This window comes from Saccharomyces mikatae (genome assembly GCF_947241705.1).
Source record: "Saccharomyces mikatae IFO 1815 strain IFO1815 genome assembly, chromosome: 7".
Lineage (NCBI taxonomy): Eukaryota > Fungi > Ascomycota > Saccharomycetes > Saccharomycetales > Saccharomycetaceae > Saccharomyces > Saccharomyces mikatae.
Window position 1 is genome coordinate 334,045 of NC_079262.1, and position 25,410 is coordinate 359,454.

General features: G+C 35.4%; 6 protein-coding genes and 1 non-coding gene across 7 annotated transcripts; 4 read left to right on the plus strand and 3 right to left on the minus strand.

Moving 5' to 3' along the window:
- Positions 1-1,668: 1,668 nt before the first annotated feature.
- On the plus strand, positions 1,669-2,493 carry TOS8 (Tos8p; the record flags this gene model as incomplete). The annotated part of the gene is made up of 1 exon (XM_056222626.1): positions 1,669-2,493. One exon carries the CDS (start codon positions 1,669-1,671, stop codon positions 2,491-2,493), a length of 825 nt encoding a protein of 274 aa, XP_056082298.1.
- Positions 2,494-10,873: 8,380 nt separating this feature from the next.
- On the plus strand, positions 10,874-10,945 carry Smki_7.trna9E. The gene has a single exon. It is a non-coding gene; the product is annotated as a tRNA-Glu (tRNA).
- Positions 10,946-11,160: 215 nt separating this feature from the next.
- On the minus strand, positions 11,161-12,894 carry VPS45 (Vps45p; the record flags this gene model as incomplete). Its single annotated transcript, XM_056222627.1, has 1 exon — positions 11,161-12,894. One exon carries the CDS (start codon positions 12,892-12,894, stop codon positions 11,161-11,163), a length of 1,734 nt encoding a protein of 577 aa, XP_056082299.1.
- A 458-nt stretch (positions 12,895-13,352) lies between these two features.
- Positions 13,353-16,700, minus strand: PAN2 (poly(A)-specific ribonuclease; the record flags this gene model as incomplete). Its single annotated transcript, XM_056222628.1, has 1 exon — positions 13,353-16,700. One exon carries the CDS (start codon positions 16,698-16,700, stop codon positions 13,353-13,355), a length of 3,348 nt encoding a protein of 1,115 aa, XP_056082300.1.
- Positions 16,701-17,111: 411 nt separating this feature from the next.
- SPC105 (kinetochore-microtubule binding complex subunit SPC105) lies at positions 17,112-19,865 on the plus strand (the record flags this gene model as incomplete). Its single annotated transcript, XM_056222629.1, has 1 exon — positions 17,112-19,865. One exon carries the CDS (start codon positions 17,112-17,114, stop codon positions 19,863-19,865), a length of 2,754 nt encoding a protein of 917 aa, XP_056082301.1.
- A 270-nt stretch (positions 19,866-20,135) lies between these two features.
- NUP145 (nucleocytoplasmic transporter NUP145) lies at positions 20,136-24,110 on the plus strand (the record flags this gene model as incomplete). Its single annotated transcript, XM_056222630.1, has 1 exon — positions 20,136-24,110. One exon carries the CDS (start codon positions 20,136-20,138, stop codon positions 24,108-24,110), a length of 3,975 nt encoding a protein of 1,324 aa, XP_056082302.1.
- A 223-nt stretch (positions 24,111-24,333) lies between these two features.
- NBP35 (Fe-S cluster-binding ATPase) lies at positions 24,334-25,320 on the minus strand (the record flags this gene model as incomplete). Its single annotated transcript, XM_056222632.1, has 1 exon — positions 24,334-25,320. The coding sequence occupies one exon, from the start codon at positions 25,318-25,320 to the stop codon at positions 24,334-24,336; it is 987 nt and encodes a 328-aa protein (XP_056082303.1).
- Positions 25,321-25,410: the final 90 nt, after the last annotated feature.

Sequence of the window (25,410 nt, forward strand, 5' to 3'; positions counted from 1 at the left end):
AAACTAAAAAGGCGGTTCTCGGTAAGTGTTTCCATGAAAATACTTAACGCAGCTATAACCGCGGCAAATTTCCAGCATCATAATTTAAAGTTCTTATTTTTTACACTCTCAGGAAGTATGCACAACGGTGATTGCTTGTACATTTGACCTTAAGCAGCGCCAAGTCTTACGGGCCAGGTGATTAAAGAAAGAAGGCACATATAAGATACATCAGAATCTCCCTTAAAAATGGTTTGATTAATGGTCCCACATATGAAGCCTTTACTGAAAAACATGTAGAACTCTAATTGCTTTGCATACAGCACTTAGTGTGGCGTACATTCTCCGCAGGATCTTATTAATCAAATGTCTAATGATGTAATACTTGTGTGTTGAATGATCCTCGGATAAAATTGGAGTACTTTAAATTTTGCGTTGGCGTGTCTCTTTTATTCCAGGCCTTCTGCAGAAAACATATGTGCAGCATTTTCTGTGAAGATAAGGTTTTTCCATGTAAACAAATCCGGCTTACTTATGGAACTTTCTTGAAAGGGCGAGCCAAAAACATGGTGAGTTGTTTTTCCTGTCATTTGCTTTTTATAGGTTTTGGGTTTGTTTTTCCTTCCTACGCCTAATATTTCAGCATAAGCACAGTACAAGGGCGGCTTCTTTATACGAGATATACGGGCAGCTAATAAAAGTGGTGCTAAAAGTATTCAACATTTTTTGGTAAAAGACCTAATGAGACATAAACTTTTTAAATTACCGAGAAATAGCTTGGCATAGGGTACTATTAGTTTATTTCTAAGCCTATTGTTTCAAGAATAACGAAATATGGGACGGGACATACTTACTCATCAATGTCTCCCATTACAACTGAACTTACTCCCTGAACTGAGAAATCACAGTAAAGTGAATAATTAATTAGTTGTTGTTTTTACTTAACCTACCCCTTGTGCAGTACTGTCAACCACAAATGCAAAACGTGGAGTAAATTCTGAGCCTTGTTTTGACCTCGCTCAGACAAACAGGCAGCTGCGCGAAATAAGAAAATATAGACTTGTTGTTCTATACTGCTCGCGCCCAAACTTCACTCTTTCACGTCTATTATCGGTTCAAGGAGCGGCAGATCCGTCTTACGCGCAGGGAAGAGGGAGACATTCTTCGCTCGGTTCCGACTAATCCCCGCCTTCGCACGCAGCGTACTAGGCCTTAAAGGGCAACTTAATAGTAAAAGTAAGGAGAAGGCACATTTTCAGCAAAAGGACTGACCGTGCATAAATTCATAGGCATTATCCATGAGAGGATGTGAGGTTTTAGGACTTTAAGTAATATCCTTGAAGACACGCAGTTATTAGTGTTGTTATCTTTCATCGCGCCAAGAAAAGCCGCTGCTTCACGAAGTGACGTGTAAATACATTTCTCTTGTTTTGTAGCACCCACCGAAGCTGACGTGAGTCTTGAAAAAGGAAAAGTAAATTTCAGAAGGGTTTGGTTTAAAGGAAAAAGAAAGTTTGCTAGTATATAAATGAGAGATTTAGCTAGCTTTAACTTTCACCCATTATGCATGTTCAAAATTTCTCTGAACCTTACTTTCAAATGACTGGATTATTTCTTTTCTTTAGTAAAAAAAATTAATTATTGTAGTAACATTTCAAATAATATATTGCATAAAAGAAAGAAGGAACGATGGGCACTAGCATAGTAGACCTAAATCAAAAAATTGAGCTGCCCCCAATTCAGGCCTTATTCGAATCACTAAACCAAGAAAACGAGCCGAAGCTATGCTTCGAAGAACACAGAGTTTATCGACCTAAACCCTCATTTATTCCCAGAACAAACATTGCTGTCGGTAGTCCAGTTAACCCAGTTCCAGTATCATCCCCTGTTTTTTTCATAGGTCCTTCTCCAGCGGGAGGTGTTCATAATAATGCTATGGTGGGCCAGGGCGTACCTCAATTCCCAACTGTGTATAAAAACCGAGAAGTTATACCTACTGGTGCGAGAGATTATGTAATAGCTGTGGGTAGGCCTCCTGTATCTTCTTTGCAGCCTAAGTATGAGCGTATGACAACTTCTGACTGTTACCAAAATCAAAGGTTATCACAGTCCTATGCTGTAAATGCGAACACAATGGTAGGCAGCTATACAATTCCTCAGCCTATTAGCATTTCAAGAGGTAAGATGGTGTCTGGTAACATAAACATGAATACAGTCCACGGATCTAGTAACGAATTTTCCGTGAAAGAAAAAAAACACAAGGCCCATGGTAAAAGAACTAATTTGCCTAAAGCCACTGTTTCTATCCTAAATAAATGGTTACTTGAGCACATAAATAACCCTTATCCAACAGTACAGGAAAAGAGGGAACTACTAGCAAAAACTGGTCTCACTAAACTCCAAATTTCAAACTGGTTCATCAATGCAAGGAGAAGAAAAATCTTTTCTGGTCAGAATGACGCGAACAATTTCAAGAGAAAATTTAGCTCTTCCGCAGATTTGACTAAACTTTGATATCATATCTTTCAATTCTACTTGAATGAGTTTACGGCACAAGATTTAGGCTGGTTTTCTTATGAAAGTATGCAATCTAAGAAAAGAGAAAGATGAACATTGGTGAAAATCTTTAATATAAATTTCAACTCCTTAATATTCTTAAGCGCAGAACGATCATGGTTATAATTGTATTCCGTTTTTCATGTGTATCACGTTATATACATCTTACCGCTTCAATATACGCATTAATTACAGGGCTCTTTCTGCCGTCATCCATTTTTCTTTCTCCTTTGGTTCGAAAAAAGAAATAAATCAGACCATATATCTGCTCCTTATGCACCTTCCCTCATTAGGATAGGAAAAACAGGGAATTATTTAGATATTATTCAAACAACCATATCCTTCGCGCATTAAGAGCACTTGAACAAACTTTTAGTCATTTTTAGCCAACAGAAAAAACGAAACTATAACTTTGCCGGTCGCATACATCATCTTCTTCCGCGTAAGTTATCTGGCACATAAATTCTCAATCAGGTGATTTTTTTATTTCCACGAACTATTTTATAGAATTTTTTATTCTACATCTTTATATCTCCATAATATAGTGTATATTATATAGTATTTTTTCAACCAGAACCCAATAGAAAGCACTTCTTCGGTGGTTGAAAAATATTACCTGAGGTAACATATTGGAGGTATGACAACACTTCGACGTAGAAAACAGGATCAGTTTCCTAAAAACAAGTGGACATGGCAGTCCCTCTGCTTTGAGAATTTTTAATCTTTTCTTTCAGCACAAAAAATTAGTTACAATGTGCTGCAGCATTTGCTTTCGAAACCGAAAAAAAAGCTAGAGTATCCATTAATTCATGATATGCTGTCAAGAATACTTGAATTTCCTGATAAATTTTGTTAATCGATTATTGATAAGGTAATAGTTGCTCTAAAAGTCTTTTCTAGAACTTGTGGATATAAATAGGAATCTAGGAACTTTACACAGTATTTCAATTAATTCTTCTTGTTTTTGTACTTTATCATTTATTTGTTCCCACTAAATTTATAAACCTTACGATTTATTCTTCATAAAAGTTAGAAGAATAGCTCAAATCTAACTGTACTGGTAGCATATTTTGCGTTTTCATCAAAAACCGCATCTGTTAGTAAGCAGTTCATTTGTTTCGTTATACTAAAATCTAAGAAATAACTTAATGTTCTCGCAATAGATCTACTCATTTCCTACTTTTTTCTCAGGTGCTAATATGGCTCTAATTATCTGAACCTAAGTAATATTGAGAAATTCGAACAAAACTTTACAAAAAGCTATTATATGCAGAAAGATAATTTTAGCAAAAATGATTCTTTTTATAAGTGAGATAATAGTGGAGTTTGATGTAATTGTTTGGATTCCATTTTTTATAAGGCAATAATATTAAGTATGTAGATATACTAGAAGTTCTCCTCCGGGATTTAGGAATCCATAAAAGGGAATCTGCAATTCTACACAATTCTATAAACATTATTATCATCGTTTTATATGTTCTTATTCATTGATCCTATTACATTATCAATCCTTGCGTTTCAGCTTCCACTAGTTTAGATGACTATATCTCATCATTTGCGTCATCTTCTAACACCGTATATGATAATATACTAGTAATATGACTACTAGTTAGTAGATGATAGTTGATTTATATTACAACAATAAGTTAGGTGAATTTCGTGGAAGCTATTATTTTTCCACTATTATTTATATTAATATATTGAACCTTGCTATCGAGAGATACAGGAATCCACAAAAGAAGACGATAATACTCCATAATAATATACACTTTTTTTCTACTGTTATATATGTTCGAACGAAACCCAACTATCGTCTATCAACTAGTAGTCGTACTACTGGTATATTATCATATACAGTGTTAGAAGATGACATGAGTTATGAGAAGCTGTCATCGAAGTTGGTGGAAGCTGAAATGCAAGGATTGGCAATTTAATAGGATTATGACAGACAACATGTAAAATGACAATGAAGGCATTTACAGAATTATGTAAAACTACGAGTTCTACTTATTAGATTCTGTTGATAATTAGTAGTTTAGTAAGTTGTAATAATTAAGAATAGTCGTTCCTTCTTAATCTATATAAGAGAGGTATATAAAACACACGCTGATTAGTTATATTAAACCAAAAGGTTCAGACATAAATCAGAGTGTTAATGATAAGAATTTGATGATAACTCATCTTCTTATATAATAAGTTCTGATCAATTAATAGATCTTTATCTCATTACTGCAGTAAATTCTATTATTAGAATTTTTCTACTTCAATTTATACGAAGACGTATAGTTGCAATAACTTAATCCAATTTATACGAATAGGTGTATAGTAGTAATCACTTATTCCAACATGCCCCCTTAAAGATATATTATTGTACTCCAACAGATATCTGCTATGTGTTTGGTTCTTAAGTAATTTTAATTATCAATAGTCCGTTGAGGCCAAAATATCCTGTGGTGTTATCTGATTGTTCAATACTTTAATAAATCTATCAAAATCAGATATTGAGACTGGTTTGGTAAGTAAATCTGCTATATTATCTTTACCTTTTATTTTTATTAGTTTTATAATCTTCTCTTTTATTTTCTCTTTAATTATTTCTGTTTTTATCCATGTGAACTTCTGTTTGGGTTGTAGATAGCTCCGATTTAAACCTTCGATAGCTGGTTTTGAATCAGTAAGCATTGTAAGTTCCTTATCTCCACCTTCTCCGAGTTCTGTTAAGGTTGCCTTCAGTGTTTCTGAGTCTGCATAGCCTTCATAGATAGCATGAAGTTCTGCTTCAGTTGAGGATACGCACTTGTTTGAGCTTTTATTAGAATAAACATTGAAGATATTTTTTCCATACCAAATTATAACACCAATTCTTGATTGTGCATCGTATTCTGTTCCAACTGATGCATCTGTGATAGTAGTGATTTTCTTATCTTTGTTAAGATCTCTATCATAGTGTATGCCTATATTCGTATGTTGTACCAAGTATTGTATGATTTTATAAATCATGTAGAACACCTGTTTATGAGGAAAGTTTACTAATCTAGCCACCTTTTTAACCGCAAATTCAACATCATATCTACATTTATACCTAACATAGTTAAGTTCACCTAATAGTTGCTGTAATTTCAACACGCCGTCTTTGTATTCCTTTTCGGTCATTTTTAATTCTCCGTTTTTAGGATCAATCTTGTATATTGATATGTGTGGAATTGACCTTTTTCTAACCTTATCCAATTCCTTTTTATATTTCTCACCCATTTTTTCTATAAATGATATTAACGTCAAATCAACCGTACCAAGTTTTTTGTTATAGATCAAATCCATTCCTAGAATATCTGTATCCAAAATACCATCTATTAAGGTACCAGTAATTTTCAATTCAAAGGTTTTTTTTAAATTGTTTATGAAATCATCTAGTCTTTGTTCATCACTTGCTGCAATCACACAGTCATCAACATAAACTGCGATCATGAGTTTTTTATCCTTGGATTGGTATAGTCCTGGAGTATAAGTATTATCTTTTAATCCAACACTATTTAGATATCGTCTAAGATGGTCGTTCCATTCTTTAGGACTCTGTTTGAGACCATATAGTGCTTTATCTAGTTTAACAACGCATCTTCTGTCATGAGGGTGTGGAATGTAAATGTCTTCTTCCAGTTTAGCATATAAGAACGCATGGTTAATATCTAGTGTTTTCATGAACATATTCCTATTGTTTGCAATCATCAGAAATATTTTAATGTGGTTATGGTTTAGGGATTCTGTTCCAATAACGTTATACGTGTCTGGTGTCTGGATATCACCTCTACAAACAATTCTTGCTTTATAGATACCATTTCTCTTCTTTGAGAATATTGTATTTGTCGGAATTATTAAATTACTGGGAACATCAGATCTGTTGTATTTGACGTTGATGTCAAATACTTTCATATCCTTGAGATTCTGTAATTCTTTCCTGTATGCCTCTTTATAAGCATGTTTTTCTTTGAGATCAGCATTTCCTGAAATAGCTTCATTGTAGTATATGGTTTTAATTCTCGGTGCAGAACTTGTTTCTGTGTTATCCGGAAGTAATTTAATTATATTCTTTCTCTGACGCTTATTGTCTCTTTCAACCATGTCATGAAACGAGGTCCTGTTTTCAACAGGCCGCTTTCTTTTCTTATTCAAAGAATTAAACGTTTTATTCAGGAATCCAGCTTTGTTTATTGCTGGTTTTTCTGACTCAATTGTTTCATCTGTTATTATTGATGATTTTAGTGTAGCATTCGATTTTTCCGCTTCGCTATTTTCCATCACTTGTACTAACTCTTCATTATTACCTTCCGATGAGATACTTGTATCAGAGTTATTTTTGTTTTCTACCTTGTTTGATTCAACATATGTTTGGTCAGTATTGTCCATAACATTTATAACCAGGGGCAGGTGATGACTTTCTTCGTGAGTAGAATAGTCATCATTTTGAACATCATTGTCCTTTAATGATGTAACATTTGATTCAGTTTGAACATCTACGTATTGAGAGGTGTCATAACTTGAGGTTTTTGAATCTAAATCTTGTTCAAGTAATACTTCTGGATCAACAATGTTTTCGAATAATTCTTGTTGTGATTGTAAGATATTATCATCTGTTACATTGTCCTTATTACTTGCAACTGTAACTGATTCATTAGTAGGATCATGTGAAATATAATCGCTCTCATCTTCTGATGATTCCTTGTAATTTATTTCCTTTCCACTGATCTTCCTATGCGTTCTACTAGCAATATTATCATCATTGTTGATGTTTATGCTGTTCTGGCTTCCAACAAGGTTCTCTTGTAGTGCCGTGGGGACTCTATAAACATTTTCATCGAGAATATCCTCATCAGTATTACTTGATTTATTAATTTCGTTTCGATCGCTTTCAGTAGTGATCTTTTCTTTTGAGTGAAGATCTGAATCTATATCCATGTTTTTCACATGATTGTATTTGTCTTCTTCCTCTTCTTCTATGTTAGCAAAGACGTAGTCTAAATTACCTTCTAGATTATCACTAGGAGATGGGTACTTAGCATTTAATTCAATCTGAGCTAATTCTTCTGTGGTGAACAAGTCTGTAAGTAGTGTAACTTGTTTATGGTCATCTTCGTAATTTTCCAATGCATCATATAACCTGGAAACAGCATCTGAGTTTTCTGCTTCATTGATGGAATCTGATCTACTTTGATCATCTGGGTATATGTTCTGTGTGTTCCTTAATATTGGATCCACTGCATAGTCTGGAATTGTGTAATTATCTGAAGTGAGAATTTTTTTAATAGATGGTACAAAAAATTTGTATCCGTGACTATTAGGATCTTTGCATAATATTATAGCACGAAGTCCTGATGGTTTTAGTTTATTGTGATTATGATTCCAAATTATTCCTTGTTCTCCGAAGGGTAAAAAGGACATGAATCTCACTTTCACAGGTTGACTAGAGATTGCCTGTAGTGGCAGTTGACCTGTGGCTTTGTTTTCTAAACAATTGCGTACATTGGTAGCAGATGTCACTGCGTATTCCCAAAATTTAATACGTAATTTACTATGTTTTAACAATGTTGTTGCATCAGTAACGATAGTTCTGATGTATCTCTCTGCTCTTCCATTGGCAGCATGATCTTGTGTAGCAGAAAAAATATGATGAATTCCTTTTGAAACAAAATATTTTGCTATCTGATCATTTGTAAATTCAGTTCCTTGATCTGAATTGATTTCTCTGACCTTTCTGTCAAATTGAGTTTCCACATACTGAATATTTTTCTTGATCTGAGCCAAAATAGTTTCAGCATTTTTGTTAAAATGTGTGGAGGTGATACAATATCTTGTATTGTTATCAACCATAATAAGCATGTATCTTTTCGTATCCGAGTTCGAATTTGATACTGGACCAAAGATATCCATGCACCACGATGAACCTGGTTCATGATCGATACTGTGTTCGTTCATAGATCCTTTATAATGGTTCCTTCTCGTGGCTTTTGAAACTTTACAAGTTTCACACCAAAATTCATTTGGTTCTTTTATTAAGTCAAGATTTTCTTCATAATGACTATGTTTAATTGAGTTTTCAATTTGTTGAACTCCTGTATGTCCCATTCTTTTATGAGCATCTTTTAAGTTTATAATTTTGGGCTTCAGTCTAATTTTGTTAGAAGAAGTTGGTTGTATTGCATTGATTTTGGAATCATATGCTGAGTGATCAATTAAGTCATCCATTTTTACGTGAATAATTCCATTTTTAACATGAGTTTTTATGTTCATATCCTTGTTTTCCAAGGTAGAATAGTTCTTGCTTAACACCAGATCGGTTTCTCTAGCTAACTCATAACCACTTATAATAGTAGTTTCTTCTTCAGGAACATAATGAGTTAATAAGTAATCATCATTTGTGTTACATTTAATTTTAATGTATCCTGATCCTTTAACGGAAACTGCATTGTTTTTCCCAATACCAAAGAACTTTACCTTTTCTTTGTTGTCTTCATAATCAAACAATATATTTTTATTGTTCGTGATATTGACACCTGAACCAGTATCAATAATGACTAGATTTTTGTTTGAACCCTTTTTGTTCTTCTTCTTCTGTTTTTTCAAAAGTTCTGACTGGTTTCGTGCCTGTTTTAATATATTCTTTTTGGGTTGAACCTTGTGAATAATAACCTTTTGAGTAGCTGGGCGTTGAATGCCTAAGTTCTCTGTTTAATTTCTTTCTACAGTTAACTGAGCTGTGGAATTCCGATTTACAGTACTTACAATTTCTTTCTGAATAGTAAGAGTCATTTGAACTCAAGTCCATTACTGTTTCAATTACAATATTGATTAAAATTTCTTCAATTCTCTCATTTTTACCAATTGAGTATATATGTAAACGTTGTTTAACCGGATTTTTCAAAGATTCATGTAAGGTTCCAAGGATTGCCTCTTCTAAAATGTATGTAAGATTTGAACAATTTTGACAACATTTTGAAAGGATCCATTTTTCCATTAATACTAACTTTTGAAGTTCATTCATTAACAAATCAGTATTCTTACAAGTTGTATCCACCAACACTTTTTTCCAAGCCTTTTGTCTTATTTCTCTACCATAAAGGCTTATGTATTTTTTCTTCAAGTCACGGATGATTCTAAAGATATCACTTGTGTTAATGTTCATTATATCAGGACTTTCATTTAAACCTTCTTTGATAACCTTACATAAGATTTCATTTTCACGAGAATCGATGTTTTTAATTTGTTGATCAAAAATGTCATCAAATTCGTACTTCTCAATGAATTGTTGAAAGCTGTTCAAGAAAACAGGAATATTTTCGATTTTAGTCATCTTATGCTTAAATACCCAATCCTTAGGGTAAAATCTCCTATTTCTTGAGGTCAGAGTATCGAATAAATAATATGTCCCAGTTGAATCATTTCTTTCATGTAACCTTTTAACATCTTTATCGAAATCAATCGATTCTAACTTTCTTTTTAATCCAAGAATTACATTACTAGTTTTTTCAATTTTTTCATCGATTTCCATTAACTGATCGAGATTTGAAATATCGTCATCCTGTTTAACCTCATTTGTAATCTTATTCTTTTTAACGGTTAATTTGTTTAAAAATATTTCATACGTTTCTAAATCAATTAAGGCTTGCTTCCTCTGTTTGTCATCAATAGAAGTATCGATAATAAAATTTTTAATTTTTTTAGTAGTATCTTGAATATTGACTCTTGATTGAACCTGCGTAGAAATGTTGTCGTCAGTAACATTTCTTGTTTCATCCCTCACTGGGGTCGCCATGTTGATAATTAGTAGTTTAGTAAGTTGTAATAATTAAGAATAGTCGTTCCTTCTTAATCTATATAAGAGAGGTATATAAAACACACGCTGATTAGTTATATTAAACCAAAAGGTTCAGACATAAATCAGAGTGTTAATGATAAGAATTTGATGATAACTCATCTTCTTATATAATAAGTTCTGATCAATTAATAGATCTTTATCTCATTACTGCAGTAAATTCTATTATTAGAATTTTTCTACTTCAATTTATACGAAGACGTATAGTTGCAATAACTTAATCCAATTTATACGAATAGGTGTATAGTAGTAATCACTTATTCCAACAGATTCCTATATCCCCGAAAAGAACTTCTAGTATATTATATATACCAAATAATATTGCCTTTATAAACCATGGAATCCCAACAATCATCTCAAAATTCACCCAAATCTCAAATACATAGATAGAGAACGGGAAGTTTAAGTTTAGATCAGAGGTTCCCTGATACTGGCATAAGATGGCTTGCTACGAAATCTTTTGACAAATAAGTGTCCGATATAGTGTAACGGCTATCACATCACGCTTTCACCGTGGAGACCGGGGTTCGACTCCCCGTATCGGAGTAAATTAAAGCCCAAACGGGCTTTGTTTTTTTCTTTTTGAAACACGCCATTATGATAATTGTATGTTTGTGAGAACCATCGAAACAGAATTTGTAAGTTACAGGCACCCGAATTGTAACCTAGTTTATGCTTCAATCTTAAAGTGCTTGATACATGCATGGAAGAAAAATTCATACAAACATACGTGCGCCCATACATAAAACGATATTTGTTATTTATTTCATATTTCTAATGGAATTCATATACTCTTTAGTCGAGAGCATGGAAGTACCCCCCAAGACTACTCTCATCCTATTATTCATTGTTGCGTTAAATTCATGAACCAGTCTTGCTTCCTCATAAGTTACGCCGCCAATAACAAACAATATGACATCTTGAGGTACATCCTTATTAAATTGGGCTTGAGTCGCCCCATGCTTTTGAGTATCTAATGCTTTGAAACGATCTCTGGATAGAGTATTTTTGGAGAGTTCTGTTAGTAATGTCGAGATTTCTGGAATGTGTTGCATATAAACATTTTCAGCAGTGTTACTCTTAGAATTCATTCTGCTATTAAATCTTCTTGCTAGTTCGGTTAGTATATCGTCTTTATCGTGTTTATTTTGACTAATATTATCCTGGTGGCTAAAAAGCGATTTAAACTTATGAAAAAAGTTAACGTCTTCGGGAGGAAGTTGTTGCGCCAAAATCTCTACTAGTTTTTGAACCTTGTCTGAGTTGGCTTGATTTTTAAAAGAAAAAATGCATGCAAGTTTTAACTTGTAATATTTATCTACATTTTCATTCTGTAACAATTTAATCAGATCAGAAAAATCCTCTTCATTGGCATCATGTGCAGATAGATTTTGTTCTATTTCACTTACTTCCCATATATTTTGTATTCTCAATTGTCTATCTAATTCCCCAACTATTGCCATATGTTTAGCTACATTTCCAGATAGTTTCCTAAACTCGGGGTACTTCTCAATGAAGTTTTTAATATCTTCAATAGAATTTATTTGGCTGTTTGTTTGTGTCTTGTCTTTGTAAGTGGTCACATACTGTTTTACTTTATCGCCTAGTTCCCCAAAATTCAAATACATGGTGTCCCTGAAGAAGGCATCTTGTTTCGATGATAAGGAGACCTTTTCCAGATCCTTATCAATCTTAGGCACCTTCGATAGATCAACTATATTTCGCTTGATACCTATATACTCATTAATCATTGACTGATAGGTCCAAGGTTGCAGTAAAGGGGTTATAGGATCAGTCTTGCGATCCAAGATCAGTAATACAGGTGTTGAATCCATCACAGGAAAATCAAAAAAAGTCCTTTCATTCTTACCAATCTCATAAAAAACTTCTTTAGCTAGTCGTTCGCACAGTTTACTAGCACTTTCGAACCTAATTTCTGGTTTTATCTTCAGGGATAAAAGCACAGATACCAGACTGTTGGTGCATTCTGTTAGCCCCATTTCGCTCCAAATTAGCTTACTACTCAAAAATTCTTTTGGCTGCAAATCTAAAGAAAACAAATCCTGATTTAAAATGAAAAAGTCTTGAAATATTTCTTCCACCTTAGTGACGGCCTCCAGATCGTCTGATTCAGCTAGCCTTTCTAATTGAGACTTGGAAACAATGTTACTGAAAAATATTTGGTACTCGCCATACCGTGGATTTCTCAATTCACGTAAGAGATATTGCAACGTTTCCTCTGTGGGTTTAACGTAGACTAAGCATCTTAAATGCCTGGATACATCGCGTCGCTCATTTTCAATTTTCTCTACCAAGTAGATTTCCTGCTTCAGCAAATCACTTTGAGTGGCACATAGAGATATTGTAGGTGTGGTGTTCTTATCCAGCAGTAGAACCTTAATCCTTTGGTGTTCGTTGACATTGGCTACACTAGATTTCGATTGAGATGTCACAATCTTGTTTATATAGTAATCAGCAACATCAAATAGATTCATTTTAGTAGTCTATAAATAACGTGTGGTCACTCTATTTCTTCACACTTTCACGATAATTTAAGTATATTGTATATGGGCTATTACATTTAGAAAGAACATTAGCGTTAAAATGTTAAACTATCCGTAATATCGTTACCCTTTCCTGAAATAGCCGAAAATGAAAATGAACATTTCTGACGTGCTCTCTCTTTAATATATGATTAGTATTACGTACCAAACAAGGGTATGGAGGGTCATGTAGTATTAATAGTGATTGTACCTATTCTACAAAAGAAATTTTCTCCAATCACTTGATGATAGTGAGATCTGTTTCACAACGTTTGTATAAGTTGATTACAGTATATATAATACTACACAAACAATAATAGTATTTTATAATTTTTTTTGATTATTTTTGGTATACTTTTTTCTGATTGTTGATGGTTGTGGTTGTTAATATTACGCAAATATTTTTTCCACTACCCCTTTAGGTTTTCTGGGACTTTGAAATTGTGGGCTCTTCCTTCTTCATATACGCTGTTCAGGACCTTCTCGAAAATTGCTTTCTGTTTTAAATCGAGGTATTTTTTGTAAAGAATCAAAGCAGTATGTGCATCCTCAATAGAATCATGATTTCCTTCTTGGATATTCATTCCTAGCAACACATATGCCAGGTAACGTAATGAAAGGTATCTCTTTCCTTGTAAGAAGTATATGGCGGTATCGCGAATTTGGTTTTTTGGGACGTTGATATTAATGTGTTTGAAATCGTTATTCAAACCGTGACCAACAAATACACAACCAAGCTGCATTAGCAGCCAGACTTTCCGATATACTACATTTCTTTCTACAAGTCTTTTAGTACTTTTTGTAGGATCTAAGTCACCGGGGAGTATCCCACTGTATCTTGTTAGGTAGTCTTCTATGTGGTTTGTATTTACCACGTAATCATCAACAAAAGGTACACCATATAGTTCTCCTTCCTCGCCTCTAATAATGGATATTCTGGCAAGAGCAGTTCTTTTAGGTCTAACAATACTTCTGATTCCTTGGTGATCAATTTCACATAATTCGCTTTGCAATGAAACAAACTCTGCATCAATGGCTACTAAAGTTCCTGATTTGGGTGCTTCATTGTGTGTTAGTAACTTATACTCGCTTCTTGCAGTATCCCTTATTCCGTTTGCAAAATAATCACGAAATAATATATCATAGTTAATGGAATACGTATCAACAGAGAAAAATGGTTTCCGCAATTCTTCCGCATCACAATATATGATAATCTCTGGTGTCTTCCAAGGGTATGTCATCTTAAGCGCCTCTTCTTCTGATATCTCAACAACCAGATACTCATTAAACATGAGCCACTTGAAGTCATTTTTGTTCGGATCATACTTTCTAATGTATGTCACTAGACGCGTCTCGTTATTGTTGTCAGTAATTTTAGCTACATAACCGTTCAATTCGTATTTGAATATGTGGCCTGTGCCCTTCAACTCGGATGCTGATGCTCGTAAGAATGCCTTGTTCTTTATAATACTACCATAAAATTCACTAATCAACCAATTCTTCGACGGCCTTATATTTGACAATTCAGTATCTAATAGTGATAATTCCAATGACAGTACTGAAGGCAGATTCTTGACTGTATGCTCCTGAGTAATAGTTTCGGCTTTTCCACAGACGGGGCAGATACTGTTCTTTTGGATTACACTTTTCATGGCGTATTCGATGTATGGTAATATATTTAGCCCGTTGCTCTTTTTATTTAATTGCTTTATTGCAGTCTTATTAATTCCTGAAATTGATAGAGAAGGTAGCAGTTTGACAGTAGTTTCATAGTGATCGCAACTACATTCTGTTTTTATTTCCGTTTCAAGACCAAAACATTGATTGAGTGTTATATTATGATTGACGGTTTGTGCTTCCTCTTTAATGAGTTGTGAAAGCAGGAATCTATTGAATTTTTGAGGCATGTTGCGTTTAATACTTTCAGAGGAACTAAAATCTTCAATGCTTTCTCCTATGCACAGCGATTCTAAATATTCTTCTAGATGCTCTTGTGATACATTGCTTTTTAATTCTCTTTTGTCCGTTAAAGATTTCAACGACGCTTGGAAGTTGGAGGAGCTACAAATTTTTCCTTGTGATCTGTCCATCATATCGAAGAGATAACCCAGATCAGTTAACAAGGTTGTTTTGAAATTTTCATCTTTCAAACATCCGACTACGAAATTAAACATTTCGGGAATAAAACGGTATAATTGTATGATAGCATTTGTATAGTGGTTGTCAACATCTGGATCTAATCCGGAATATTCCGTGTTATTAAAGGGAGTGAAATTAAAATTATCCGTACCAAACCTGCCTGATGTCAGCGGTAGTCTACTGTACGCAGGTGGTACTTCGTACTTGTTTATTGCTGTATACGTTTGTATATCACTAGTTTCTATACCGGTTGTTATCTGTTTCCTCAAATCTCTTAAACAAACATAGTCTGGTACAGTATTTCTCATACCGTATTTGGTGCGATCATATCGTAACAGAGGAAACTCTGATGAGTTCAATATCTCATTTTGGCTTGAGATCACAGCGGTATTGCTTTTTAACTTCCCGCTCGATGGTAGTGGTGCTTTACCAACTAATTGTGGTATAGTGCCTTCACTTTTAAATACTACATGAGGCCACGCAGATAAAAGTTTGTCAAGATAGTAAGGCATTCCCACAGAACTCAAGGGATACGTATCGTCATCGACTGATATAGGAGCGTCAGATGTAATGTCATTAAAATAATCAGGGTATGACAACATTTCAGGTGTATTGGTAAACATTCCCATATTGTTAGATGATCTTCTCCATGTATCTAGGTGGTTATCTGCCTCTAGTATGCCCAATACATCACCGTTGGGTGATAAAGAGAACTTCTTAATTGATTGGCAAGGATGAACATATTGTGTTCTCAAAGTTGGATTGGAAAGATCAATGAAATCAAAAGAACCCGAACTAGAAGCGACAATCATAACAGTAGGAAGCAAAGGGTGTAATTGAACAAAGTCTGCACCTCCAGATCCCATAGTTGTTCCTTTAGAAAAAGAGACTGGAGGAAGTTGACGCATTGTTCTGATATCGTAGACATTCACAAATGGGTCAGCATATAGGTTATAAAATCTTTTGGATTTTCCTACTGTGACCAAGGTATTATCTCGTAAATCCATAGCGGATATGGATGCAGAGTGTGCATTAAAAGATTTTATTGTACGATTGGATGCCGGATCTAGCAAATCCACAGACCCTGTTTGTCTCCCGATAGACAGTATTTTATTATTAGAGCACAGTAACTTCACCTTGAAAGAGTAGTTCAAAAGTGAGTCCAATGTACCTTTATTCAAGTCAATTGAGGCAATTCCCCAGTTTGTGTTGTCACCACCACAGTAAATATTATTTTGTAGCGAATGGGGAGTATAGCACATGGTATTTAACTCACTAAATGCAGCAATATCAATGCTAGTTAAGTTTAATTTAGTAACGCCTCTTCTATTAGCAAAATGCAATGAATCTTCACTAATAGATAAAATACCATCTCGATGGCTAAGGATGTCCTTTACAGAGTTTCCGCCTATGTGACCCCTATATCTTGTATAAAGTTGAAATGTTGGGTCATATGAGGAAATGCAACCATAACTATCTCCGCTCCATATTAAATTTGCCTTCTCATCGAAGCTAATCGCTGTAACTTCCTTGTCCCTATTATCGAAGCGAAAGTATGGCTTTTTCAGATGTTCCGAAAGATCAACAGGATTGTTGAAGAAATGTTGCCAATTATTCATAATACATTCACCATTCAGAAGCTCACGTATAGCAATTGTCTTTTAGTAATTTCTTGGTGTGTAATGTAATTCAAAAACGAACAAATAAGCAAACAAAAAAATCGGAAGGAAAAAAAAGATGTTAAAAATTAAGGTGTAGTGCTGACAGAGATGTGTCTTTCGGTGGGTCTGTTTTTAGTATCTCTCTATCTCTACAGATTATGTTACTCCATATATTCCAATATTGAAAGTAGGTCCCTTTTCCGTTACTCTCTCATTGAACAAAACAATACGCGAAAGAAAAGGCGCCACCCGCCCCGAGGATGAATATAAGCATTTAACAAAACAAAGACTACTTAGGCACTTGTGCCTGAATTGAGCATCTAACAACAGTGATTAACACGTCTCCTGTGACTTTTAAGTGAGCAAACGATGAATTTAGACGAAGAGGATAGGAGTGGGGGGAAAGAGAAGGACGCAGGGCCAGGAAAAAGCATCCTCAAACAAAATCAAAGTTCACAAATGACTTCAAGCTTTCTAGAAAATTCAGGTATTCGCATTCCCACCAGGATAATAACAAAGAATGACGTTTTAGATGGTAATAATACAACATCTAGGATCAACACTTCTAATCTGCAAAGTATGGTGAAGAGAAGAGTTTCATTTGCTCCTGATGTTACGTTACACAGTTTTACTTTCGTGCCTGAACAGGATAATGAAACTAAGGAACCTAGGCGTAGGAAAACTTTAATCAACAGTCCTACAAAAAGGTCTAACCAAGAAGAACCACTTGTGACGTCTACTCAAATCGATGATGCCCGTACAAACGAAAAAGCAGTGGCAGAAGAAGATCTCGATGCATCCGGAATGGAATTAACAGAACCTATAGTGGCCGTACCGGATAGCAACAAGGCCTTACAGGATGATCTCACATCAATGGAGATGACGGAAATTTTCCCTCGGAGCATCAGACTAGATGATCCAGAAATAAGAGGAGAGAATAGTGAACCGTCTCAACATACCGAGGATGTTGAAAACATACGAGAGGAAACGATGGAATTGACAGCCATGCATGATGTGCACAACTATGATGCGATCTCAGAGAAAACGGTAGAGAGTAAATCAATAGATTTTACAGCATCTGAGTCTAAGCCGTACATTCCAAACAACATTATAGATAGTTCAATGAAGTACTCTAACCATAATATGGAAAATAATAATAATATAGAGGGGACGTCGAAATCTTTGAATAAGATGAATTCCTCTCAACCAATGGAAATTACAGAGGTTTTCCATGCTGATTCACTGAACCCTGTCAATGTGCCGGGTGATAATGATATCGGTGATGACAGTAATGAAATGGAACTCACTCAAATACAGACAAATTTTGACCGTAATAGTTACCACAGTGAGGAATTTTCCAATGGAAATCACACATTGACTTATAACAAAAGACGTAAAATAGACTCCATTTCAGATTATGATGCCGCGGTTACCACACCAGTTAAAAATTCAATGTATATTAGCGCGGACAACGATGATGGCGATTTAGAGATGATGGAAAAAATGTCACCAATAACATTTAGTGACGTTGATAATAAGATCGGAACCAGATCTAATCGTACGTCTACGATGGAAACGGCGACTGTGGATGCTAATGTGAGAAGTAACACAGATGACAGAGAAAATACGGGAGATACGGATGATGACGAAGCCAAAAATCTTGAATCGATGGGGCTTCCCGAAGCTGGCAAAATAGAAAAGTCTGATATAGCACTACCCACTCACGCCTATACGCTACGAGAATTTATTGATGAAGTGGGCGTAGGGTTCCTCGATACTAAACTAATAGATGATTTTGATAAAAAAGTTAATTTCCCGCTCAGCAGTTCCAACTTGATCGAGAATCAAAGGATAGATAGCATATTTTCTGCCTACTACATTGATATACCCATCATAGAAGTGGAAGCCTTCAGATGCAAAGAGCTTTGGAGAAGTATTAATGAATCCAAGAATAAATTTAAGGATTTTGAGACTCAAATTGACCAGTCCCATCCCCCGCTTTTATTTCAAGAGTATTTTTCTTCGAATGATAAAATGAAACAATTGATGAGAGACCAGCTGCAATTGGTCAAAGGATACTCTAAATTGGAAGCAGCGATGGAATGGTATGAATGGAGAAAGAAACAATTAAATGGTTTGCATTTAATTTTGACGGAAAATTTAAATAACTTGAAAGGAGAATACGAAAAATTAAATGGAGAAGTTGAAAAGATTAACAACATCAGAGGAAAAATACGAAGACTTCGTGAATCAATAAAGGAAGAAATACGATCTTTAAAGAACTCACCGTCTGATTCTTATAAACCTACTTTAATGAACAGAATCAAAATTGAGGCTTTTAAACAAGAACTGATGAAGCATTCTATATCGTTAAGTTCTTCGGATGATTTCACCCGAGAAATGCGTTCTATCAAATCTGCTATTGCTCAGAAATCCAATGATTTATTAGCCTTAAGAAACGAGATTGCCTCTATAGATAAAAAAATGGATAAGCGGAAAATGTTCACGCGTTTTGATCTCCCAAAACTACGAGATAATCTCAAGATTTTAGAATTATTAACGGGGGTACGCTTTATCAAATTTTCCAGATCAACGCTTTCAATTGAGTTTCTTCAACTGGATGGTTTGAGAGTGGATATTGATCTAACAACCTTTAAAAATAATCCTTTAAAGTCTATGAACATTATAAATGGTGACGATATGAACCATACGAGCTCCTATTTATTTCTGATGCTGCTACGGAATGTTGAAATTGAAACCAAAGAGAGCCTACTCTCAAACCTTTTCTTTGCCATGAAAAAGTGGAGACCATTATTAAAATATATAAAGTTACTGAAGCTCTTGTTTCCAGTAAATCTCATTAAAACTGAACAACAAGAAGTAATTTTACAGTTCAAGGATTATGATAGGAGAAACAAAACTGCCGTTCTTTACGGTATATCCTTTGTATCATTTGCTCAGGGTGTATTTTCGGAAAATGGCGAAATTCCAATGAAGGTCCACATAACTTCTCAACAAGACTACTCACCGTCACGAGAAGTACTATCCGATAGGATAGTTCGCCGAATTAGTGGCATTCTTCCTTCATTTACTAAAAGTAGAATACGTTTAGAATTTACATAGACCCCCTTATAACAATATAACAATGACTAGCAATATCTTATTATTTTTGTTTTCGAAAGATTTTTAATTACGCCGCCGGGAAGGAAGCTCAAACATTTTGAAGAGAAGCTCGAAAATTTTCTGGACGAAAACAACATTCACATTACAATTAAAAAGGCAAAGAGCTTCTCAACATACCGCGAAAGATTAACTCACTTGTAATTCTTTGTTTTGTACCACAATTGTTGTTGTTTTTAGAATTACGAACAAGGGAGAAGCAATAGGCACTTCATGTTCAACAAAAGTATAAATAGTGGTTTCACCTTCGGAAACCAAAACACATCCACACCGACATCCACACCGGCGCAGCCTTCCAGTTCCCTCCAATTTCCTCAAAAGTCTACCGGTTTATTTGGGAACGTCAATGCTAACGCAAATACTTCAACTCCTAGCCCATCCGGTGGATTGTTCAGCACTAATTCTAATGCCAATACTATAAATCAACAACCGGCTAGTAATTCCTTATTCGGAAATAAACCGGCACAATCATCGGGAGGTTTATTTGGTGGTGCAACCAGCACTACTTCTAAAAATACAGGAAGTTTATTTGCAAATAACGGTTCCATGACAAACTCAACGGGCTCCACTGGTTTGTTTGGCAACAATTCAACTGGATCCGTGGTACCAAACAGCGGTCTGTTTGGAAATAATACTAATCCAGCTTCAAACTCATCAAGTGGTGGTTTGTTTGGTAACACCAACAGCAGCAACACAACTTCTACTGCACAAAGTGGCGGTTTGTTCGGTAAACCTACGGTCACCCCTGCCGGGGCAGGAAATTTGTTTGGAAATCCTACATCAACAAACTCAACTACGGGTTTATTTGGATCGAATAATATGCAAGGTTCAGCAGGCCTTTTTGGTCAAAAACCAGGAGCTTCAACCACTGGAGAAATGTTTGCAAATAATAATGCCACATTTGCAAGATCTGGCGAAATTACGGGAAGTATGTCAACCAACCCATACGGAATTAATATAAGTAATATTCCAGTGTCAGTAGCTGACATGCCAAGATCCATTACGTCTTCTCTTTCAGAAGGTATGGAAAAGTCACATGTGGCATCCAAACCAATTGAAAATAGGAGGACATATTCGTTCTCTTCTACAATTCCAAGCAATGCACCTTTCCCACGTGTTTCACAATCAAGTTTAGTAAGTAGATTGAGCACAAGGCTGAAAACTACTCAAAAGAGTACGATATCTAATGAAATTTTTTCTCCGTCTTATAGTAAGCCGTGGTTGAATGGAATGAGTTCAACTCCTTTGATGAACGACTTTTCTAGTACCAAGATGAACTTAAGTTCAAGTGAAAACGTCAATATTAGTACAAATGCCTTTGCTTTTCTATCCTCTCAAAAGGCCGATCTTTCAGAATTGCGTAAACTGAAAATTGATTCCAATAGAAGTGCCGCAAAGAAATTGAAGTTACTTTCCGGAAGTCCCGCTATTACTAAAACCTGTATGGAAGACGAACAGACCCCGTTAAAAAAGGAATCCGTGACAAATGCTGACAAGGTAATTGAATCCAACTGCAAAGAAAATAAGGACAGTAATGTCGATGACATTCGTTTTAATGGGAAAAACCAATCAAACAATCTGAATACTGGACAAGATAACGAGAATACAGTACAACATGAAAACTCACGAAATTCCGGTTACTGGTGTTCTCCTTCCCCAGAGCAGTTGGAGAATTTATCATTGGAGCGGTTAGCCGCCATTCCAAACTTTGTTATAGGAAGAAAAGGTTATGGTTGTATTACATTCCAGTATGAAGTGGACCTTACTGCTTTTATTAAAAATTTTAGGGAAGAACTATTTGGTAAAACTGTAATATTTCGTTCTTCGAAGACTGTGGAAGTATATCCTGATGAAACCACTAAGCCCATGGTTGGGCATGGGTTAAATGTTCCGGCTATCATTACTTTGGAGAATGTTTATCCCGTAGATAAGAAAACAAAAAAACAAATGAAGGACACATCGAAGTTTGCTGAGTTTCAGATTCTGGACAAAAAACTTAGAAACATGAAGGAAATGAATTTTATATCTTACAATCCATTTGGCGGGATTTGGACTTTCAAAGTCAATCACTTCAGCATTTGGGGGTTAGTTAATGAAGAAGACGCTGAAATAGATGAAGAATGCTCTAGAAAACGTGAACATGATGATAACAACCCCTCAAAAAGGGTGCGCACGTTAGCACAATCGAAGCCATTGAATGAAGAAATCATTATGACAACAAGTGGTGCAACCGGAAGTTTAGCAAATAAAGATGATTCTATCATTGAGGAAAAGGCATATGAACCTGATTTATCTGAGGCAGATTTTGAGGGAATTGAAGTTTCTCCTACTCTTGATGTTTCAAAAGACTGGATACAACAACTAACGTTAGCTGGGTCTTCATTACGCTCCGTATTTGCTACTTCCAAAGAACTTGTCGGACCATGTCAAAACGAGATAGATTTACTGTTCGCCGAATATAATGATGAAATTGGTAAGTTAAAACATATCATGAAAGAAAGAAGGCTTACTTCGCCGTATACCTTTGCCAATTTTTCGACAGGTTCGATGCTGTTGACAAAAAACATTTCTGATAAAACAGGTGTTTCAATTCAGCGTTTACCTAATGAGTTGAAAAGGAAATTTTTACTTGATGACTTATATTTAGGTAAAGAAATTGAAAAGGTTACTATAGACTTAAGAAAGGCCAATTCGTACCCACTGGTTACTGAAAGCTCTTTACTATTCAAAGATGTTTTAGATTATATGGAAAAGTCCTCAAATGATTATGACCTCTGGAAGCTTTCGTCTATTTTATTTGACCCTGTTTTTTACCCTTATAAGATTGAGAACCATCAAGCAAAAATGGCGCTTTTAAAAAAAGAAAGGCATCGTCAATTAACCTCGTGGATTGTTAGTCAAATATCTCCCGAAATTGAAGAAAGAATTAAGAATTCTTCTAACAAAATAGAAAAAATATTCCTGTATTTATTGTTGAATGATGTTGTGGGGGCATCCAAATTAGCAATTGAGTCTAATAATGGTCATATGAGCGTACTGATAACCTATCTTGGTTCAAATGATCCTAGAATACGCGATTTAGCCGAACTACAATTGCAAAAATGGTCAACTGGCGGATGTAGTATTGACATGTATATTTCTAGGATTTACAAGTTATTAAGTGGATCTCCTTTTGAAGGACCATTCTCGCTAAGGGATCTTGAAAGTGAATTTGGTTGGTTGTGTCTTTTGAATTTGACATTATGCTACGGCCAAATAGATGAGTATTCCTTAGAAGCCCTAGTTCAATTGCATTTAGACAAGTTTTCTTTACCTTATGATGACCCTATTGGTGTTATTTTCCAACTATATGCTGCTAATGAAAATACAGAAGAGCTGTACAAAAATGTTAGGCAGAGAACCAAAGCTTTAGATGTTCAATTTTGCTGGTATTTAATCCAAACATTAAGATTCAATAATATACGCGTTTTTTCAAAGGAAACTAGAGATGAAGCTACATTTGCATTCGCCGCTCAACTAGAATTTGCACAACTGCATAGTCATTCTCTCTTTGTTTCCTGCTTTTTAAGTGACGACGCTGCTGCGGAGGACATCATTAGAAGACTGGTCATGCGCGAAATAACACTGTTAAAGAATCCACCGAACGATCATATCTTGAAGAGATTGAAGATCCCTAAGAAACTGATATTCAATGCTCAGGCTTTGAAAGATAAGTATGAAGGCGATTATCTTTCTGAGGTACAAAATCTACTTAAGGGTTCATCTTATGATTTGGCAGAAACGACAATTGTTACTATATTGGGTCCAAGACTCTTGTTATCAAACGATCCCACACAGAATAATGATCTGAAAACCTTAAGGAAAATTCTTAACGAATTCCCTAACTCTGAAAGAGATAAATGGAGCGTAAGTATGAAAGTATTTGAAGACTATCTTAAGTTTGTGTTGGACAATGATGAAACGCCGAAAACGATCGATTCTTTAATCAGTGGCTTGAATGTATTTTATGAAGAGAATAAACATAATCGTGAAGTTCCTGCATGTTGTAACGTTATGTCTGAAAAAATTGTTCAGAAAATAGTGAAAAATAAAAGTTCCTTAATTGGAAATTCGAAGGGCAAATTGCTTGACCTTCCTTTAGGGCAGCCGGAAAAAGCATACTTAAAGGGCGAGTTTGCCAAGATTTAATGAAATGTACATATAAAACATAAGTAAATTAGTTTTATCCTTTAAGGAAAGAAAAGTAGAAAACAATGGACTGTACTTGATGCTCTTGGAGTAATTATCTGTACCCACATATTATAAAAAAGTTTGAATCAATGGATATGCGACGTAAGCGTGGAGATATTCGTATTTCGATTGATTAATCTATGTACTGCTGTTATTACTTTGGTGTGGTTGGAACTGACGATTATAAATCCCCAACTGCATCTCGGAGGGCTTCAACAACGTTGAGCACAGCACTCGAAGCGGGACTGTCAGGATAGTTATCCAGAAAGCTTTCACCCATGTCACAACTCTTTCCGATCCTTGGATCCAAGGGAACCGACCCCAAAAATCTGATTCCCAGCTCCTCACAGAGCGCTTTACCTCCGCCTGTAGTAGCTTTAAAAATTTGGGATTCCCCCTTACAATTTGGACATACAAACCCACTCATATTTTCGACTAGTCCAAGGATAGTAATACCAGCTTTCTTACAAAAATCGATCTCTTTGCGTACATCCAATAGAGCTACTTCCTGGGGGGTAGTGACCACAAGAGCACCATCTATGCCGGATTCCTTCATATACTTGTTTATGGAAATGTGCTCATCTGATGTTCCTGGCGGCGTATCAATCACCAGATAATCAAGTTTATTCCAATCAACATCTTTCAGAAATTTCTTTATTAATAAATTTTTCTTTGAGCCCCTCCATATAATGGCGGAATCGTCCTCTGGGAGCATGTATTGAATAGACATAGTTGCTAAGTTATCGGCCACATAGACAGGTGTCCAACCGGAGTTTGATTCATGGATAGTTTCGTTGACGCAACCTAACATATGTGGCAAAGAAGGACCACATATATCTAGGTCCATGGCACCAACTTGTAAATCTTCGTCAGCTGAGAGTGCCCAACTCAACATTGCAGCAAAGGTCGACTTGCCTACACCACCTTTTCCAGATAAGACCAAAATTTTGTGTTCTATTCCGGACATATTATCTGTAATTAATGGGATATCGGGATCAGGACCCTTTGGAAGGCTTTCACATATATCTTTATTGGCGCAGCCACCACAAGCATCGGATTTACCTGCCATTTCTGATTCGGGACCGGGGCAATGATCTGGCTCCGGCTGCTTGAGTTCATACTCTGCTGGTAGCACTTCATCATTTACATGCGGTAGTATCTCAGTCATCCCAATATGTCACTTACTATTATTTTTTTCCTCAAAATATAAAAGATGCCCACGTTTGGCCTAACTCAAAAGTCGTTGAATAACTAAATA